Below are 23,551 nucleotides of genomic sequence, written 5' to 3'. Positions count from 1 at the left end.
AAAAAATTTTTCGTACATAGTCTGAACTTTCTAATTGGAAGAATATATCCTGAGTCCACCATGAAATTGTCTATATGCAAATGTAAGGATGACTCGTATCAACCACCAGGGGGCTTGAACCTGATAAAATTGGATAACTACTTGATGGTAGTGTGAGAAGACCTGTTGTTTTTAATGTAAAAGACGTCAGAACCTCAAATAAAAGGCTGACGTTTTGATCATTTTTAATATTGTGAGTTTTTTACCTATTCATTATTTGTTTTTATTGAAGTTTTTCTTCAACAATGTTACGGGTACTTCTGTGTGTGTTAATGGATTAGATAGACTCAAAAATTTAAAAAATTTTTCGTACATAGTCTGAACTTTCTAATTGGAAGAATATATCCTGAGTCCACCATGAAATTGTGCTTTCTATATTGTAATTTAAAGTTTTGAATGATTTCCTGGTTCTTTAAAGGTTGCAATATAGAAGTTGTATTTAGTAATACAATGTTAATTGTTAAGTGCAATTTAAATAAATACAATATTAAGTATAATTTAAAAATTAAATTGTTTAGCATTCAGAGTGGTAATGAGAAAATGTCCACTGCAATTACTGATAGAAAGAATGATTTTCTGTTTTTGGAAATTGTGCAAGTGTATAACTTTTCAGCCACTTAGAAAACAGCTCTGATGTCATTCATGCTTTCTTATTTGTTCCATATTGTATAGGTAATGTCTTGGCATTGTTAAAACATCATCTCCCAATTAATAATAATAGCAATTTTTATTACTTGTAATTCCTCTTTTGAAAGTGAACATGATATGTTCTTCATTTTTTAATCTTCACGACACAAATGATCTTAGAACACCATTGTTTTGTCTGGCAGACATTTATAATATAAATCTGTTTCACCTGCATTGAAAATGCCATCTAGGCTATAGTTCTGCACAGTTTCTGGTAAATTTTTCGCTATTGTGTGCAACCCTTCCCTCATACTTCTTCACTTTCACCATATATCTTATTGAAAAATATTCCATGCCACTTCTTAAATTTGGCCAGCCACTTGCTGCTTGCTTTGAACTGAATACATCCCAATTGTTGTCCAAATTTTTCAACTTTTTCCCTAAGAAGTTTCCATCAACAAGAACATTCATCTCTATACTGTACAACCATTTTCACTATCTGTATATTCATATTTATGCTTTATTTTTTGTTTAGTCTTATTCTGTTGTTCATTGAAGTGTTCCAAAATCCCCTCCTTGTGTTTCAGAAAAGTAGAGAGAATACTCAATGGAATGTTAAATTCTTTCATAATTCCATATCGTGTTCTTTTACTTTCCTCCATGGTCTTTATCATAGATACTTTTTCTGCTATAGACAAAATCATTAGTTTTCTCTTGTTTGCTATTTCTATCTACTCTAGAATGAAAATAATCAGCAATGAAAATGTCAACATGTAATTCAAACTTTTCATGAAATTTATACAGTATAAATGTTTAGTTTCAAATAATAGGTTTCATATAAACAAACTCATAAATTTCACTGGCCAATAACTCAGTAAGTTGTGAAATTACAGATGTGTTTATTATATTTGAAAATTTTCAAAATCTAGAAAATTTAAAATATAACAATTTTAAAGTGCTAAGATTTGAATGGTCAATTGGCATTTAATAAAAAAAATAAAATTGTTACTTTAAATAGGAAATGTCTTAAATCTCACATTAAAACTAATATGCCTTTTCACAATAAGAAAGAAATAATAATTTTTATATTCAAATTATTTGTGAATTTTTTTATCATCTAATATTTAAAAAATCTGGAGCTGATACATCATATAGATTTACAATTTAATATCTTACTATGATATGAAATTGTAAAACTATTTGATATATTTATTACTGTAAATCAAGGATGCAGATTATGTCTGATCAAATGGACAAGATTTGGGGGAAATTAAAGCAGTCACAAAGATATTTGCAGTAGAAAAATATTATAATATTATAGCAATAGTTGGAAAAAATTATAATAAATAGGAGTAGCATCTTGGCTAAGCCTATAGACATTACTTAGGAAAACTTGCCAAAACACAAGAAAATTGTGTTTTAAAATTAAAATTTTCAATATCTAGATGTCAACTTAAAAAAAAATCCAGCAATGAGCTGCTTAATTAACTTTCCCAACATTTAAAACTGCATGTGGTGCCATCTGTTACGAGATTTTATTTAAAAACTTTTTATGTTTTTATTTGTTATAAAATGGCAAAAAGCTTGATTTTGAGGGTAAGGATGAGTTTTATTCAACAATTGTAAATGCTAATAATGAAAAATGCATCAGTAAGTTCAACCCTACTTGAGATATGACACATGACTCTTCCTTTATCTCCCCACCCTATTGACCTTTAACCATCAATAGCATCAATTCCCCTAATACACAAACCCTGCAAATTTCAGAAATTTTTGACAAAAAGCAAAGGAATTATTAAACTTCAAAAAGGGTGAACAAAATGCATGTGCACATAAACACATAAATGTATGTAACTTTAACAAGATATTAAAAAATATAAATTGAATTTTTATATATTTTGTACATTAACAGTTTTTAATAGCTTACATTATTTATAATGTATATAAGATAAATATTGTTTAGGATTACACAACCTAAAAAATCCATCTTACATGCTTCAAATTACAATAATAATAAATATATTCAAATATTTTAAATCTCTATTCTTGCATACATTTTGTATTCAATTTAGATGATATCCCGAAGAAGACATTTTGTAATGTTGAAAACATTTAAAACAAGCACTTCTTGATAACAAGCACTGAGTTCAGCATTAACACGATTTTCTTATATCGCAAGTACTTTTGACAAGTATTATATCATTGTCCTCAGGCAAAAAATAATAAATTTGAAAAAAAAAACGTGCAGAGTATTCCAAGTAGAAAACAGAAAACTTTTCTTGTCAATTTTTAAATCATAACATTCGGTAATTCTGTTGGTAACGTGCAACTAGCTTTTGCAGGCGTTCGAAAGATCTTAAATCCACTCAACTATCAGCGCATGCGTTGAGGAGCGATCGTACTAATTGTGCGATTCTTGACGCATTTTGTTGTATAAATGCCGGTATAAAGTAACCCATATTTCAGGCAAGTCGAGGGTAGGGACATTTGCATGCGTCCGTGGTCATTGTGAGGAGCGCTTTCCAAATAAATGTAATTTAGAAAACAGCTCTGATGTCATTCATGCTTTCTTATTTGTTCCATATTGTATAGGTAATGTCTTGGCATTGTTAAAACATCATCTCCCAATTAATNCAAGCAAGCATTCTTGTCGTTGCCCCTATATACTTCTCAATTATCCCTGTTATTGGAGTTTCTAGTTGCACTGCGTATACTCCCGATTTTTCTAAAATGTCAACTTTATTACATAGTGCATGCGTAAATTTGGCACCTATAAATCCAGCGTGATGTAGGGAAAAGGAGCTGGATCAATCTATAACATTTTTTGGACATGCAGATACGGAAGTCACTAGAAGGGCCGCAGTTTACAGTGCATCATAAGTCCAACATGATCTCCTACATTACCTCATCGCAAGCTCTAATAAAAGTCGAATTGAAAATTGTAAGAATGGCAGTACATCACGCTGGATTCACAGGTGCCAAATTTACGCATGCACTATGTAGGGTAAAAGATTCCCTTTTCCCATTTACCACACTATACAGCAAAAAAAGAAATGTCTAGAGTACAATCAGCGTTGCCCTATCTAGGAGTACCGTCCATACTTATTAGCCGTATTTTCTGGCGATACAGCTTTAACCTTCCTTTAATTCCCCTACCCAGCCTACGCAGGAGCGTATGCAATGATTGGGATAAAGTTGACATTTTAGAAAAATCGGGAGTATACGCAGTGCAACCTAGAAACTCCAATAACAGGGATAATTGAGAAGTATATAGGGGCAACGACAAGAATGCTTGCTTGTCGTATCACAGAACACCATAGGCATTGTTAAAACATCATCTCCCAATTAATAATAATAGCAATTTTTATTACTTGTAATTCCTCTTTTGAAAGTGAACATGATATGTTCTTCATTTTTTAATCTTCACGACACAAATGATCTTAGAACACCATTGTTTTGTCTGGCAGACATTTATAATATAAATCTGTTTCACCTGCATTGAAAATGCCATCTAGGCTATAGTTCTGCACAGTTTCTGGTAAATTTTTCGCTATTGTGTGCAACCCTTCCCTCATACTTCTTCACTTTCACCATATATCTTATTGAAAAATATTCCATGCCACTTCTTAAATTTGGCCAGCCACTTGCTGCTTGCTTTGAACTGAATACATCCCAATTGTTGTCCAAATTTTTCAACTTTTTCCCTAAGAAGTTTCCATCAACAAGAACATTCATCTCTATACTGTACAACCATTTTCACTATCTGTATATTCATATTTATGCTTTATTTTTTGTTTAGTCTTATTCTGTTGTTCATTGAAGTGTTCCAAAATCCCCTCCTTGTGTTTCAGAAAAGTAGAGAGAATACTCAATGGAATGTTAAATTCTTTCATAATTCCATATCGTGTTCTTTTACTTTCCTCCATGGTCTTTATCATAGATACTTTTTCTGCTATAGACAAAATCATTAGTTTTCTCTTGTTTGATATTTCTATCTACTCTAGAATGAAAATAATCAGCAATGAAAATGTCAACATGTAATTCAAACTTTTCATGAAATTTATACAGTATAAATGTTTAGTTTCAAATAATAGGTTTCATATAAACAAACTCATAAATTTCACTGGCCAATAACTCAGTAAGTTGTGAAATTACAGATGTGTTTATTATATTTGAAAATTTTCAAAATCTAGAAAATTTAAAATATAACAATTTTAAAGTGCTAAGATTTGAATGGTCAATTGGCATTTAATAAAAAAAATAAAATTGTTACTTTAAATAGGAAATGTCTTAAATCTCACATTAAAACTAATATGCCTTTTCACAATAAGAAAGAAATAATAATTTTTATATTCAAATTATTTGTGAATTTTTTTANATGGAGAGATTGAGGAGTCACATGATATATCTTGTGAGGGGTCAGACTTAACGAAGATTTTACTTGTTGTTAGCATTTACAGTGTTTTATGAAACTCATCTTTACCCTCAAAATTAAGTCTTTTGCTATTTTATAATAATTAAAAATATATAAATTTTTTATAACAAAATCTTCTAGTACAGTAGATGGTGCCACATACAATTTTAGTTATTTATTTTCATTAGTAATACAAATGTTATTTTTAAAATAAAATCTCAAAACCCAATAAAGTTATACAATCCGTTGCTAGACTTTTTTTTATTAATCTGACAAAATAATATAACATTATATGATTTTTTTTTCTAATTTTTGGTTTAAAATTCAATAACCTTGCATTAACGTTACAATAAATTTATTAAAACAAATAACTTAACTTCATATTGAACAAAACATCAGTATTATTTTTTTAAATTAAAAACAATCAACAAATTATAATAATTTATACACATCCAAATAACAACATCCAAATAACAAGTTAAATAAGCAGAGAATATAAATAGAAATAATTCAAAAGTATTACCATTTCTGCTCACATCCAAATCAATTAAATTGGATAAATGAGCAATTTCAGGTGGTAAACGAACGATTTCATTGTCACTGAGACTTAATCGTCGCAGTTTAACAAGTCGAAATAATCCCTAAATAAACAAAAATATATAATTAATATATCATGATAACAGAAATTTATTTTCATACAAATATGAAATAAAATTTGTAATAATTCAGTATCAAAATATAACCTATTTGTTCATTATTTTATAGGAAGAAAAAATAGATTAAATGAAATACAAATATTGAAATAATATGTAATAATAAAAAATAGAAACACTAATATATAAATATATAATTTAGAAGCATAAATTATGAGAAAAAGAGCACTCACACTGAATGACAAATAACTCCTACTTTAAACCTATTGTCCTAGATATTTAGAAGCCTTAGAAATTTTTAAAGCAAACATATATAGCAGGTGTATCAATCAGGAGGAGGAACTGTTTCTATTGGCAGCTTGGAAGGCCCTATAAAAACCTGAGCTATAGTTTGTTGTTGTAGGATCTCTCGCACATACCCATACTGAAGCATGGCATTTTATGCTGTTTTCATACCGTTAAAGCAGGCACTCCAGCATGTTCATTTTTTTTTTTAATTGATTGAAAACATAAAATAGAAATTTCAATGTCCATTCAAATTTTTATTTTATGTTTCTGTGATTGTGTTCTATCAAAGAAACAACATGATTCACTTGATTGCCACGTAACACAATCACAGAAACAACATGATTCACTTGATTGCCACGTAACACAATCACAGAAATAACATGATTCACTTGATCACATTCCGTGTCGGTGATGTATTATGCACAAACGCTCGCGTTTTGTGTTGGTGATGTATTATACATCACCGACACAAAACGCGAGCCGATCGTTAAAAATATCACCATCATTGAATATATAACCAACGATTTCAAACATTATATAAAGAAATTGCAACAAAAATGAACACCAGTGTAACGTACTGAAGATCCCCTAATATATATCAATTATTACGTAATGCAAAGGACAAACAGGACAATCTTAGGGCTCCAGGGGTATATAGTATTCCTGTAAGGGATAATAGATTTCGGAGAAAAATGGTGTACATCAGCTCCATGAAGCGTTCTATCCAGCAGAGAATTAAGGAGCACAAATATGACATAGACCATGCTCGTTACACCACCGCCCTGTCAACCTATGCCACAGACCTAGATATTCATGCAGATCTATCCAACACCAGATTGATAAATAGAGCCTTTAATACTGACCACATCAGAGTCCTTGAAGTCCTGGAGATATACAGAGCTGGCCGGGAAGGGAGATGTATTAACACCAAAGATGGCAATGCGCTTTCCTATGAGTGGCGATACGTATGCAAAGAACAAGGAAACGATAATGATACATAACACGTTCATATGTTCGAATATAATTTTTTAAAAATCATTCATTCTAAGATTGGAATCCAATTGTTCTTATAACCTGATGCAGACCTCGACTGAGGCCGAAAACATTTGTTTTACGAATGGTTAAGAAGTACCGGACAATAAAGGTAAACGAGTGAGTACAAGATTAGTCAAAATACCAGTATTCAGAATAGAAGAGTTGGTAAATATGTTAGACTCGTCAAGGAAATGTACAAGGGAGCAGAGACCCAAGTTAAAAGTAGTGTGGGCACTACAGTAGGATTCTTCCTTAATGTTGTTTTGCATCAGGGCTCTTAGCCCTTATTTGTTTGACCTGATAATGGACGTGTTGGTGTGTGATGTGAAGTGTGAGGCTCCGTGCAGTATGCTGTTTGCAGATGATATTGTGCTGTGTGAACTTTCCCAAACCAAGGCTGAGAAAAAACTGCAAGATTGGAGGAAAGTTTGGAAGAAAGGGGCATAAAGATTAGCAGAACTAAAACAGCTTATATGACTCTGAATGGTAGAGATGAGTGTAATATTAAAATCCAAAATGTGCCACTCCCTTTTATTCCAAGTTTAAATATCTTGGGACATTTGTCGAGATGGGAGGAGGATTGAGGAGCATAGAATTCAATGTGAATGGATGAACTGGAGAAAGCTGAGCGGTGTGTTATGCGACAAGAAAGTTAGCTGCAATCTGAAAGGAAAATTCTATAAATCAGTTGTAGACCTGCAATGTTATACGGAGCTGAGACATAGGCAATAACAAGAGCCCAAGAAAGAAAGATGGCTGAGATAAGAATGTTGAGATGGACGTGTGAAGAGTGTCAAGGAAGGATAGAATATTTTATTAGAGGTTCTGTTAAGGTAGGCTTCTTGAACAAAAAGATGCAAGAATGTAAGTTGAGGTGGTTTGGCCACGTAGAGTGAAGAAGTGACAATTATGTTGGAAAGAAGATTGGAAAACTTGTAGTAAAAAGAAAGAGGAAAAGAAGAAGACCAAAGATGCATTGGAAAGATAAGGTGGAAGAAGACTTGAACCAAAGGGGACTTAAGAGAGAAGAAGCCCTTGATAGAGAGAAATGGAAAAAACATATTAGAGAAGGAAACACCCGATCCCATATAAACGTGGGAAAAGGTGAGAAAAAGAAGATATAGCATAAATTATTTTATAAAGTCAGAATTTTTAATAAAATATTAATGTATGGTATGTTCAGAATTAATGCATTCCATGTTCAGAAGATACACTGAGAATAGTTGACTGATTTATTATGGAAATTTTTTAAGATATGTAGGTAAATACGTTTAATTGATGAGTACTTTTGACAGTATATAACAGTCTTCTTCATGTAATATGGAGGATAGAACATTATAAACCTAGAGAAAGAACACATTTTCAAATTACTCTTCATGCACAGTCATGGAACATAAAAATTACACACATAATAATACAAAATTATAAGCTATTACAAAATAAATAGGATATAAGATAGCTATGGCTAATATGTTATATGATGTTCTGCAAGATAGATACAGAGCATTCTGGCAGTGACACGTATTTACCTGTAATGCCAATAGACAGTTTATAGTTTTATCTTTTATTATTAATAAGTGGTGTCTCTTGTTGTCTTAAGGTTTGTTTAAAGTTTCTAAAAGTTTTAGCTTTTAGCTGAAATATTAGTATGTATTTTAATTTTAAATATTAATTTCAAGTGTAAAAGTTTTATTTATTCTTTAAGAAATCTTAAAAGAATTTCTGGAATTTTACAAACATAATAGAATTTGAAAATTATTATTCTAAGCTGTAAAGTAAATATTCTAGAACATAATTTAAATAGTTTAATTCCTTTTAGTTCAAAAGCTGGCTGTTCTATTTTATATAAGCTGCTCCTAAAGTTTAAAATCATTCTTAACTAAAGATGGCTGAAAATGAACCAGAAGATTTTAAAAATAGAGATTAAATTTGATAATCTTAAAAAGCAGTAAGGCAATATTTTCTTTATCATTATCTGCATTACATTTTTCAAACTTCAGAATATAATAATCTATTCTATCATGAAATTAAAATAAATTTAAAATTCCTGAACTGAAAACATGGCTAGTAAGGCAGAGGTTTCAGACTAAAGACGATCTTCAAAACAATGTTAGGGCACATCTCAAGTCATTGGTGGCAACATTGTATGACAAGAGGATGGAAAAGCTCATCCACAGAAATGACAAATTCCTCAATCTTTACAGTAATTATGTCGAAAAGTAACCATGTTTGCACCTAACTTTTGGTAATAAATTCATTTTGTTATTTACATTTGTCTTTGTTTTATGGACCATTGGAGCTTGGAAAAAACTGCCATCATACATTTTCACATTAACTTAAGCCAGGTTAGCATAAATTGCAGTTATTCAATTTACTAGTATAATAATTTGTAATCAAATATCATATACACTTGAATTAAACAGCTTTACTTTTCAATAAAAAATGGCTGAGGATATTTATACAATAAAATATGTATGAAAAACTAAAATGTCTTCATTTTTTCATCTTGTCTTTCATTTTACTTTTGCTACAAATAATAAATTAGCTATCCTAAATTTGATGTTCATTGAACTAGTTATAAGTAGTTCAATAGACATCAAATCCAGGATAGTCAATTTCTATTTAAAGTGATGTATTTTGCAGTCTGGCCAAGATAAGAATGGCTGCCAAAGATATAAAAAATTCATGTGATAATTTAGGTTATCATAAAGGTATCGTCAAATGTAAAGCATGTTGTGATTCCATTACTAAGTACTAAACTGAACTAAATGAAGATATTTGTTTCAAATATCTTACCTCAATTCAAAATGAATTAGGAGAAGAAACATTTAAAGAATTCAGCTTTAATGAAAATGTTAATAGAACATTAACACAGTTTATTTTTATCATTTTCTGCTTTTATATATTTACTATAGATGCATGGTCAAAGCTAGGATCAAAATTAGCATATATTACTGTTTACATTCAATATATTTTACATATTATGACAATAGTAAAAATGTTCATATATTTTCTTTATAAATTCTGTTATAGAAATTTTTTCTGAACATTAATTTAAATATTTCTTTTGAAAATATCTGAAATTAATTAAAGTGAAAATCAGATTTTTTAAAACATAGTATATCTGCACAGATAAGACGACCTTCAGATAAGACAAGATATAAATTTTTGTCGAAGTTTTATAGTTTTAGCATATATCTGTCCTATAAGGCAACCCTCAAACTATCAACAGCCTATGAATTTAGTTTAGATCATTGATCATCATCTGGATAATAACACTGTATAGCACATACAAAATTATGTCCTATTTGTAATTTTTTGAATAAACAAATTTTATTTTCTTGCATCTGGCAGCACTGCCTTGTGATTGTTGCAAACAATCACACTGATTTGGGCATTTGGGTAATGACCTTGACTATTCACAAAAATGTCATATGGGCTATTCTCTTTTGTGGACATGTAAGGAACTAAGTCTGAGCTTTATTTTTATTTTACTTTTATTTTGCTTTTATTATATTTTTGTTTGGGGCTTATGTTTATTTAGGACGAAGGTTTCCTTACCCATCACCCCAGAACGGTCAAAACAAGAAGATAAGGGATAAACCAACTTACCGACGACGAAAATACAGCGCCATAGCTAGAATTCGCACTCACGTGCATGCCCAAGCGGCAGAATTGTAAGTCCGCACTGAAGGGGGGACACCCCAATAAACTTTTTAGGAACTTGTGTAACCTTAAATTAAACATCCCGATAATTGTTAAAGAAATGTTGTAAAAGGTTAACAAAGTATTGTCGAGAAATAAGCTACCAGATAACGAAGAGAAAAAGAATGTTACGTGTAGATATGTAAATGAGGGGAGTGTCTCCAGTAGAACTGTGACGTCACCTCAGACTATAAGTACAGTAACTCAAGTGAAGACAGACGAGGTGAGCTCCTGAACCGAAAGCGTTGGTCTGCTGGTAGCAGTGAAAAAGGTGTCAAATAGGAAATCCTAGTAGGAGATTGAAGGTTCGATTTTGACGATAGGAAAGAGGAGAGTCTTGAGTGGAGGAAAAAGGTTCTGAGTATTAATTGAGGTGACGGTTAGGATCGATAGTTATAAGAGAATTTGTAACTAAGTTAAGATTGAATTTTGTTTTGTCGGAATTCCAAGGGGAATAGTTCTAAGTTAGAATAAGACTTAAGTTTGTCGGGTTGATTGTGATTTGATTTTTTATTTAATAAATTTGTTGTTTGTTTATAAATCTTGTACATAGTATTTGTTAGACTTGATTAAACATTTATTATTGAGATTTTTTTTGTGACTACCTTTTGTCCTTAATTTATTTCGGTGCACGCTAAAAGTCCAGGCCTGGCAACTAACAAACGCGAACCCGCGTAAAGTACCCGTTAGGTCCCGGCTCTTTAAGAAAAAAAAAATTCGTTGTAGAGCAAAACACTAAAAATAGTACTTTACAGACATACCATACTCTCTACCAATAAATAATTATGGTTTATTAAGTTTTTTTAATGGTTTTAATTTATATAACTTTCAATCTTTTTTTTTGTATCTGTCCTATAAGATGACCCCAGATATTGTGGGGTCTTTTTTTTTTTTATTATTTAACTATCGTCTTATCTGTGCAGATATATGATATGTACAGTACCAGGACATAAGTTATTTGAGGTCAAAATCACTGGAAATAGCTAAAACTTAACTATTTCAATTAATGAGAAAAGGTGCAATCAAGAGGCAAAATGCAGTTTTTTTAAAAGATGAGAGTAATTTGAAACAGGTGAAGAATAATTTTTATTTTTTCCAATTCAATTTTTTCAGTTTTTGTTTGAGACAGTACAATATATGCATTTGATACATGCTATTTTTCTTTCTCAAACATAATAAACTGACTCATTTATATTTAGTAATGAAATTATTAGAATATCAACTATCTAATTGATAATTTCCATTATCAGAAACACACAAAAAAAATCTGTCTTCATAACTGTTTAAAAATTAAAAATGTAAAAAATAAAACTTTACAACAAAATTGATAAATATAAGTTTTGAAAAGTCATTTCAACTTGTAAAATTTATGTATTGTTTAAATTTAGCACTGCTTAATGAAACAGCAACTGAATCAAGCTTTACTTTCAACATATTTGATGAAACTAATTTTGATTCTGGCATAATGAAATCTTAGATCTGAACTCTAAGAACAAAACTCTGTAAGAAAGATTCTACTTTTTCCATAAATAGTCCTGTAATATTTTTTACTTCTTACAATCTACCTCATAATCAAAGTAACAAAAAAACAAAATTATACTTTACAGGAGTAGTTTTTTTTTTAAACACTTAAAACTCCTATCACTTTTGAGCCTTTCTGAATTATTATTAAAAAGTGCAAATTCTTTGAATTGTAATAATTATATACAACTTGACAATATATTAATAACATCTAAACTTTATTGAGAATACTCTTGCCTACTTTACAATTAAAGCTTCCTCAATATGTTTAGATTGAGGAAGCCTTAATTACAAGAAAGGTGAAAGTACCCTCAATAAATTTTAGTTTTTTGTTATCATATCAAGTTGTGCATAGTTATTATAATTAAATTTGCAACCATCAAACATCCTTACTACACCCAATACGTTTAAAGCCATATATCAACCAAAGTCGAATATTATCGGGCTAGAAACGGCTATAATACTAATAATTTAATAGACAATTTGGCATTAGAGTTAGACATTCTAAAATTATTATTTAAATTATTTAATTAATTTATAATTATTAAATTTATCAACAGATGGCACCTAACGCCTAACTCTAATGCCAAATTGTCTATAAAATTATTAGTATTATAGCTGTTTCTAGCCCGATAATATTCAGCTTTGGATGATGTATAAATTTGCAACCATAATGTTATTTGTTTATTCTTAAATAAACTGTATATTCTAAAGATGAATAAATATAATTATACTTAGTAGACAATAAAATTGTTTCTACATATTTAACGAAAATAGTATCTTAATTCTTTAAAAAATATAAAATTCTTTCCAAAGAATTTAGCATATTCCTTCACCTTCAAGACATACAAAATTTTGAATTTATTTTTGAAATATTCTAAAATAACATTCAGAAGCTAAAACAACAATAAATTTATCAATTTTTTCTACTGACCAGCTAATGTACTAATACCTTAATATCTCATTAATTTTTTAATAGCATTAAAATTTTTTAAAAATTTCATTCCAAAGAATGTTGTTGTGACCTGACAATATCTCTATACAGTATTCTAATTCTACTGTCAGTTTTGACAGTAGAATTAGTCTAAATCTTAACAATTTAATGGTTTTGATTGCTAATAATCAAATTTATTTCTTTTTATCATCATGACTAAGTGCATAGATAGACACTGGGCATTTCTACATCATCTTTATCCAGAATATCCTATAGGCCGATACGTGTTTTGGGCATAAGCTCCTTATCTGTCAGCATGACTCCAGATGTCAAGAGTATGTGCTAGAAGATGTTCGATGTTAAGTCAAGAAATCTTAACTGTAATAGTACTTTTAATTGTGAATATATTTTAAACTATAATGGTATTTTAACTGTAAAACAATTTTAACTGTAAATAAGTAATTTTAAACGGAATTTATGTGTGTTTGCACCACCTACAAGAAATCCTGGAAGTCACGCCAACAGATGAGGGGCTTATGCCCGAAATGCGTATCTACCTATAGGATATTCCAAATAAAGATGATGTAGAAATGCCCAGTGTCTATCTATGCACCTAGTCATGACAATAAAAACAGATAAAAGAAGACAAGGTTTCAGAATACACAACTAAAATCAAATTTATTACAACTATTTATCTCCACTTGATTGTGTGACTAAGGTATGTAAAAAATGACATTAATGGTATTTTATAATTAGTAATTTAAAAATATGCAGAAGTAGACCACTAACATGCTAATTAAAAAGTTTACTTTTGATATTTCATTCTTTCTTATATAATTTTTACTCATTTTTATTGTATATTTTAATTAAGTATTTCCTGTTTGATTTTTAATCCTAATTTTCTTCTATATTGTAATTCCTGTTCTGATATTCAAAATGCTTGTTTTACTATATAATCAAATTTAAGTAAATTTTGATTATTTCATTAATGTTTCCTTATGAACATGCAATTTACAGTAATTTAGACAATAATGTTTATCAATTAATGTGTTTCTGTTCAGTGATTTTAAATAAGATTAATTTTTTTTCCAATGATAATATTGATGAGAGTAACACAATGTAATCATCTAATAATTATACCTAAAGTTTCAATTAACTAGAAGCTTAAAATTATTTGGACAACAATGACGAAAGTAATATAATACACAATATCCTATAATAGTGGCAATTATATTACCATCATTTTAAATGGAAAATTGAATAAATTTAACTCTGATAAATGAATAAAAAACCATAATAAACCATAGTCCAATTTTAACTGCCAAATAAGCATATCTAAAAACAAATTATTAACTTCAATTCACCAAGTGAGAAAATGTAATTCACCATTCCATGTGTCATCTTAAAAGACTAATTAAAATGGCAAATTTCTGTAATATGGAAAAATTGAAATGAAAGATTAGTCATTTGACTAAAATTAACTTAGTCAAAGTTTTTGAAAGTTAGTAATGTAATAAATTTGATGACATATGTCACTGTAACTACAGTAATACAAAACTCAAATATTTTGTTCTTGAACTGCTTTACAAACCTACCCCATCTGAGCTATGCCAAGAAAGTGAAATGAAATGCTATATGGAGTAATTAGAGACCCTGAACAAAGTTTGTGACCTTCTAATATCTTAATTATAAGAGTTTGTTCACCCAAATTTTAGGTGAATATAATAAAGTCAAATAAATATAAAGGCATGAACTGAAAAGTCCTAAAACAGTTACCAAATGGAATCACTTTGGAAATGTGTTGGAGTCATTTGGATCCTATGTCATACTGCTGGTTAATCTTAACACATGATGGCAGTAGCACATTATCCTATGGGCAAAAAAGGAAATTGCCTGGGGTCTCCACCATCAGGGGACATCAAACCAATCTTTTATAAGAAAATATTTCCTCTAAAAAATTCCCTTAAAAATGTCCAAAGTCAAATCATACGTAGAACTCCTTAATTCAAATTTGCCCAGGCTATAATGCCTGGACAGTTTGAGCAAAATGACTCCTGAAGCTATAATTCACCACTACATGATGGTAGATCAACCACCTACTTTTGGACTAAATTCCATAATTTAATTATAAATTAATTTGATTTATCCCAAAATCAATTTGAATTTTAGATACGTCTGAGAAATGCAAGGTTTCTTAAATACAACTTTAAAATTTTTGTATTATATTAATATTAATATATCATAAATATACTACTCTTCATGAGTGCTTGCTTTAAGACTGGTATAAATTTATAAGTGTAGTATTCAAATACCTTATTTTTTTTGTTTGCCATCTTGGTATGATATTATATAGATCAAATTGTAGTTCAGAAATAGATATTGAGTCTATGGATACCAACTTGATTTAGAATGATTTTTCCAGAAACAAGTTTAAATTATAAAAATGAGTTTCAAACATTTGCTTTAAAATGCAGCCATGTTAATATTTATTGATTTGTTATACTAAAAACAGATCACTCAGATTTTGAAATATTTAGTTAATGATAGGAAAGTCTTGTAAACTGCAAGTCATAGATACTTGGAGATATATTGTTTATAACTTACTAATATTTAAAAAAAAAACAACCTTTTTAAAACATTCTCAATTACTACAATATAAAATCCTTGTTAAACACAAAAAAATTAACAATATTTTTTACATATGACTTTTTATTTAAATTCCACCAAGTCCTATCTATCACTTATACATAACATGGAAATAAAATAAGATGCTGCCTATTCTATTTAATGCTTAATCAAGTCAAGAGAAAAACATAATTGCATTAATTCACATTTATAGACTAGGAATTAAAAAAAATTTAACTGATTTCTTATTTTTGACTGAGGAAATAATTTATTTTTAATTTTACTGTTTAAGCAGACTTTTGAAATTGGCAATTGCTATCAAACATTGACTGTTTCATAATTTTTAAGTCTTCCAGAAACAAATACAAATATGTCCCTTTTTGAACATAAAAGAAATAAGAATTAAGAAAAGTGTCAATACCAATAAAAAAATTGCAATAATACTAATAATTGATTTAACAGAATGATAAAGAAAAGAATACTATTACTAAAAATAGCAGGGGATTCTAAGCAACACCAATGTAGTGCTTGGAACACAAAGCATGTTTTAGAGCTCATGAACATGACGTGCTACATATCATTTTTCCAGTATAACAATTGCTTATTTTTACAAAAACGAAGTGTCTCTATGGGCAGCCTCCTGTTGGACCTATGCAAACTGTTAACTTGTGAAATGATTTCAAACTCAAGAAGTGTTTCAATACCAGCTCTCTTTTCCACAAAGCTTTCCTTAAAGATTGATAATAAAATTATAAATTAAATTTATTTTACAAAAGATACAGACTATCTCTAGCTACTGCAAAAAGAACAAAGATTAAAATAAAAATGTCATTCTGTAATCTTGTCTCTCCATATATGCACAACAATGTATAGAGTATACAAACCACATATAAACTTTCAAGTTTATTTTGAAGATATTTGCTAATTTTATAAATGTGTAAGTTCATTTTTAAATAAAACCAATATATTGAATAATTACTTTATTATATGTTGAAATTTTGAATGTATTTTCTTTTTATATTTTAAACTTTTGAAAAGTCTTTCTTGACAAAGTTTTGAATATACTGAATCTGTAACCATTAAAGTTTACAACTTACTTGTACAAAAAAGTTGGATGGACATTGTACAATAGAGGACATTTATAACAAAGTTGCTTGTTATAAATACATTAAATATAGTTTTAAACTCAATCTTAGAATTCTTATCAAGTGTAAAAAACCAATTAAAATCTACTTATAATTGAAGATTTCTATGGAATAAGGTGCACTTAGATACCTTTTTTTAGTTAAGTGTTTTATTTTGAACATCAAATACAGTTTTATTAATTAATATGGATATTCTCTTTGAAATGATATGCACTTTACTCAAGCGCATTTAACTTTATTCACTTCATAACAAATTTAATGGAAAAAGAACAATTTTTTGAGAATTTCTGAAGACATCAATTGTTGGTGTCTCTAAATGTTTCATAAGTTTTATTTCTAAGCCAAAAATTGCCTTCTGTAATGATATTTTGAAAAGATAAATTACAAATAAAACATATTTTATNTACTTTATTATATGTTGAAATCATAAATAATATACATTTTTAAATATTTGAGTAATTTCAAAAAATATTTTAAGATCTTATTTACATCACTAAATAATCAGTCATTTAAGAAAAAAATCTTTTACTTTTATTACACTATACTTTATGAATGTTATGCAATTAAAATTAGCTCTATTAGAGTACAAAGAATATTATATGGAAATATTACACTACAGGATAATTTTAAACTTTTATTATGTTATTTGCATTTTGTCATTATGAAAATATAGACAAAAAAAAATCTAAAACTAAAGGCTTGATGTTGCTGCTCTGATATATATAAAACAAAATAGCCTGGTTGAAATAATTATATTGTCAAATTCATTCGCATAAATTGCTTTACTTGAAAACTTTTTCATTTTCATGAAATTTTTTTGCCAGAAATTCTAATTTTCACTAAAGATGGTTTATATTCCAACTTCAGTGTGAAATTTCAAGGTAACTGAGTAAGCCAATAACAAGGTAAGCCATTGCTAGAATTGATTTTAGCATTGTTGTTTATAGTAAAAAATCAGTCAGCATCTAACTTGACATTGTATAACATGTGCATCAAATATATATTGCTAGACATGAATTTACATCACAAACTGGAAAAGATGACAAACTGTCCAATTAAAGGACTAAATCTGGATGACTAGAATAGAATAAACAATCTTTAATCCAGCAATTAATTATAATTAAGTAAAACTTTTGTTGTGGATACATTTATCAGTCATCTTCAAGTTCAAAGTATGAAACATTTATTGTTTAATTATAGTTAATTACTGGATTAAAAGGTTGTTGTTCGTTCTATTAAATGACAATTTAGTTGAGACTTTTTAATCATACACTACAGAATATTAATATATCTATAAACAGTACATTATATAATGAATATGTTATAAAAAAAAACCTAATAATGCTGAGAAAAGCATAACATGTTGTGTGGTCTATTTGTCATGAAGCAAAGCCATTGCAAAACAGACTTAACTATATGAACTCTGCTATTGTAGCTCCACAATGAAGTTGGAATATCAATCATTTTTTAATGCCAAGCATTTCTGAATCTGGACTTTAAATATATCAATTCAAGAAAATAAGTCTATTAAAGCTAGAAGTCACTGAAATTCATTGGACATCATATTTAATATCTAAATAAAATGATTTCATAGCCAGATATCCAAAGTGACATTTTAATTTTTATGATTATAACTTTTTATGATATCTTACAATTCAATACAATAATTCAATTGATTATTACAAGTAAAGATTAAATATATTAGTCAGTTTTCTATAAAATTTATTTACATGCTTATCAGATATTGAGTCATCATTTTACAATTACTTAAATATAAAATTGTTTGTAGTCATATATATATTTTTAATATCAAATATAATCTGCAATTTTCCATTTTTTAATTTAAAAAATGTTTAACTGTTTTTTACCATATCCTGCTAACATATAATAATAACTAATTCTTATGTTTTAAATTCTTTAAAGTAATTTGACTAATATAATTAAATATATGACAATATAATATATGACAAATATTTATATAAGAATCAATAGGAAAAATATTAAATTAACATAATTTCTGAGAAAGACTCTTTAAAAAATGAATTTTAAAGAAAAATTACAAATATCTTATCTTCTATCATGGACATACTGTACTTAAAAGTTTTAAACAAGAATTTCAAAGATAATTTCTTCAAGAACTTTTTGGCATTTTAAAACTAGTTTTTTTTTTTAATTTTTATAGTTTTATAATATAGATATTAAATAATTAAAATTGAGCAATTTTTGAGTATATCTATCAAATCATGAAATGAAAACGCATTGTAAATTCTACAATGAGTTATTCAGGGCATTACAACAAAGTTTTAGCAATTTTGAGATAATTTTTTTTTTTTTTTTTTTTTTCAACACTATGTACCAGGCCGTCACGTTTGCTGTAAGTTCAAAAAATTTTTTTACATCTATGTTAATTGTTCCCTATTGTAAATCTTTTCCAATTTAATCATTATTGTAGCTGGTACCGGTTAAGTAATAATCACCATCCATATTTTTTCTAATGTCACAACTCCTGCGTTTCTCATAGTCCATGTAAGTCTCATGTATGTTCTTTTACAATTTTATAACATTATTGTAAAAAATTTTTTACTAATTTGTACCCGTTATGCTAATTTTTCCTGCATAGTTGTAACACGAGTTGAAAAGGGATAGAATTATCCGAAATGCATTCTCAAATAAATAAAAAATTTTTCTAAAGTTTGTTTTCCATTTCATTGATGGTGTAATAAGTCTAGTGAAAAAGAAAAGCCGTCTTAGAGCTCGTATATTTGTACACAAGACTAGACAAGAAGCATATCGCATAANAGCTGTTCTAGTTCTGCTAATCTTCATGACCCTTTCTTCCAAAACTTTCCTCCAATCATCCAGTTCCTTCTCATCCTTGGTTTGGGGAAGTTCACACAGCACAGTATCATCCACAAACAGCATACTCCGCGGAGCCTCATACTTCACGTCACACACCATCACATCCATTATCAGGTCAAACAAATAAGGCTAAGGGCCGATCACTGATGTAAACCAACATTAACAAAGAACCCTTCTGAAGTGCCCACACTGCTCTTAACTTGAGTCTCTGCTCCCTCATACATTTCCTTGACGAGCCTAACATATTTTTCTGGAACATTCTTTTCCCTCAAACATCTCTATATCTGTTGCCTTGGTTACTCTATCATACACCTTTTCTAGATCTATGAATGCCATGTGCAAATATTCCTGCATTTCCACAAATAAAACTACAAAGTAATGAAATGAAAAGTAATGACCTTATTTTAATTAGTTTAAATTAAAAAAGCACAAAATAAGGAAAGTCAAAGATGGAAGAAACAAATATTAAATTTTTGGCTTCAGTTATTAAGTCATATTTGATTTTTTTTTTTTTTTTTTTTTGAAATCTTCAAATTAGGACATTTTAGGATTTCACAATAATATAAAATATGAATTATTATAATGTTTCATCACAATTTGAAACTTGAAAAATATGTAACTTTAACAGTTGTCTTCACCATATGTCCCCTAAAGCATAAACATTGTAACATAACCAAAATTCAGTATTTCTCATTTTCATGCCAAAAGATTTTATTAAAGGAGTTTGAATTTAGAAGAATATATGAATTTATATAATATCTAATTTCTAACAGTATGTGGCATGCTCCATACTGAAAAGATTATGGTATGGTATATAATTAAAAATCTAAACTGGAATAAAATTATACAGTAGATCCATTTAAAACAGGGGTGTCCAACCCGCGGCCCGCGGGCCGCATGCGGCCCAAGGCAAGTTCCAATGCGGCCCAATAAAGGTGTAAACAAAACCGACAAATGTTTTAATTTTATTATTATTTATTTATTTCAACGGCATAATCTCAGAAAAGACGTTTCACAAAGCCATAAACCTTTATTCATATTTTAATTTTGAGTGGAAATGAAATATTTTCATGTACTTGGAGATGTGTGAATGAGGAAGGATTACTAAATAAAGCTGGAGTTGTGACTCAAAGGATTATAGACCCAAATTTGGTGAAAGAAGAGAAAGGACAAAAGATAAAAAGTTGTCAGAAAGGTTAAATAGTTCTTCCGTTAGGCAAATATTGAGTCTTAATTTTCCAACCTTTCTCACTTCTTTATCTTTTGTCCTTTCTCTTTTTTCCGAATTTGGCTCTATAATCCTTTGAGTCAAAACTCCAGCTTTATTTAGTATTCCTTCCAGCGTTGCAAGATTTGGCTACATTGAGCCAAATGTGGCTACTTTTTTTAGTTTAACGTAAAAAAATATCATTTGGAGCTTTGGCTACTTTTGGGGCTACATATCATTTATAAATGTTAGTTGAATAAAAATGCACTTTAAAATGGTGTTTCTTGGCTTTTTATTAATCAGAGACTCAAATAGACCAAATATTTGCGTTTTATCAAATAAATGAATTTATCTATTTCTAAGTAAAAATTGAGTGTCTATAAAAGTAATTTTTTAAAATATCCTGTTTCGTGATAAAGTTTTACTACTTATTATTATAATGTAGACATGTTAATCCTTAAATATACTTGTATATTGGGCCATAAGTATATATTATATATACTTGTGGCCCAAAACTCCTTGACTTCTTCCAATGCGGCCCAGAGAAACAAAAAGTTTGGACACCCCTGATTTAAAATTTAAAATTAGTATTTTGTAATGCTTCCATAAAATACATTAACTACTAAAAAATATCTGAAAATACAAAAAAACAAAAATCACCACCAACTGATTAAGTTAACAAAATAACAGTCATGTAACTTTTTCAATCAGCAATCAGATACAGTGGTACCTCAGGATACGAAATTAATCCGTTCCAAAACTGAGATCGTATCATGAAAATGTCGTAAGATGAATCAACTTTTCCCATATGATTACATGTTAAACCAAATAATTCGTTCTAACGCGAAAAACATACTCAAATTAAAGCCAAGTAATACATTAAAAAAAATAACTGTAGTAAGGAAAACAAATAAAAAATGCAAACTAATGTAACGTCGTATGGTGAGTTTTTGTTCGTATCGTGGAGCAAAAATATGTTCGAATTTCATGTCGTATCCTGAAAATTTCGTATGCTGGGGCATTCATATCCTGAGGTACCACTGTATTTTAATGCAATGAAAAAAATCGTACTTACTAAACCTTTATTGTCCGATACTTCTTAACTATTTGTAAAAACAAACGTTTTCGGCCTCACTTGAGGTCTGCTTCAGGTTAAAAGGACAATCGGATTCCATTCTTAGAATGAACGTTTAGTTTTAAAATATTCAAACTCATGTGCATTTTACGTATCATCATCGTTTTCTTGTTCTTCTCATACGTAGCGCCAAAAGCATAGGAAAGCGTGCTTCCCATTTACAAAGCCGGCCAGACAGGGAAATGTATGAACTGGCCGGCTTTGTAAATTTCCAGGGCTTCAAGGGCTCTGATGTGGTCCATATGAAAAACTCTATTTATTAATCTGGCGTTGGATAGTTCTGCGTGAATGTCCGGGTCGGTTGCGTAGATGGATAGGGCAGTGGTGTAACAAGCATGGTCTATGTTGTATTTGTGCTGTTTAATCCTCTGTTGGATAGAACACTTCGTGGAGCCGATGTACACCATTTCTCTCTTAAATCTATCATCTCTCACAGGAATACTACATACTCCTGGAGCCCTAAGATCGTTCTGTTTGTCTTTTGCATTACATAATAATTGATATATATTGGGGGATCTTCGGTACACTATACTGGTGTTCGTTTTAGTTGCAATTTCTTTATATAACGCTTGAAATTGTTTGTTGTATTCAACGATGTTGCATCTTCTGGTTGGTTCCTGACTAGTCCTTTGAGTAATGGGTGCTTCTTGTGTATCACGTGTTTGGAGATAGGCACGTGCTAGCCCTCGTATTAGTTCTTTTCTGTATCCCTGTGCCACTGCGTTGCGTTCTATATTTTGTAGTTCAATTATGGTGTCACTCCACTTAGAAGGGTATGTATATGCTCTTCTAACTAACATCCGGAATGCTGCAACCTTATAAGTGTAAGGGTCCGCTGAGTTTGCCGGTATAAACCATGGGATGTAGCTAGGTTTATAATATATACCCATTTCCACCATTGAGCATGATGTTAATGTCCAAGAAGTGTGCAGTGGTGGTAGTCAATTGATCTAGTTTCAGGGTCAGTCCGTACGGATTGCTGTTCATGTGACTCAAAAAATCATTGATGTTTGGTTTTGTTTTCCACAGGATAAAGACATTGTCCACATATCTCTTATAAATAATAATATTAGATCTATACTTTGATATGACGGTTTCTTCTAATTTATGTAACACCAACTCACATAAGTCGCCAGATATCGAGCTGCCCATGGGTACCCCACGTTTTTGTAGATAGGTCCTGTTGTTAAACTGGAATGTAGAGTTGTAAAATATGAGATGCGCCAGTTCCAAGATCTGTTTGCAATGTGTAGGTGTTCTAAATTTGGTCAATAGGAGATCCCGCAAAGTGCAAAAGCACAGTTGCAATTTAATCGACAGGTATAACGATATAAAGTCACACACTACAGTTTTGTTATTTATAA

The 23,551-nt window shown here is 29.5% G+C and overlaps 1 protein-coding gene across 1 annotated transcript in view; it reads right to left on the bottom strand.

Moving 5' to 3' along the window:
* The window catches only part of LOC111632487 (protein lap4-like), an 86,790-nt gene that overhangs the window by 37,902 nt on the left and 25,337 nt on the right, over window positions 1–23,551 (bottom strand). The window contains exon 2 of the mRNA XM_023376905.1: window positions 5,604–5,721. Within this exon, the coding sequence (XP_023232673.1) occupies window positions 5,604–5,721 (118 nt within the window). The remainder of the gene's footprint in view (window positions 1–5,603; window positions 5,722–23,551) is intronic.

This window comes from Centruroides sculpturatus, unplaced genomic scaffold (genome assembly GCF_000671375.1).
Source record: "Centruroides sculpturatus isolate CEXI.00-Female unplaced genomic scaffold, Cexi_2.0 scaffold635, whole genome shotgun sequence".
Lineage (NCBI taxonomy): Eukaryota > Metazoa > Arthropoda > Arachnida > Scorpiones > Buthidae > Centruroides > Centruroides sculpturatus.
The sequence above is the reverse complement of the archived record's forward strand: the minus strand, read 5'-3'. Positions and strand labels throughout refer to the sequence as shown.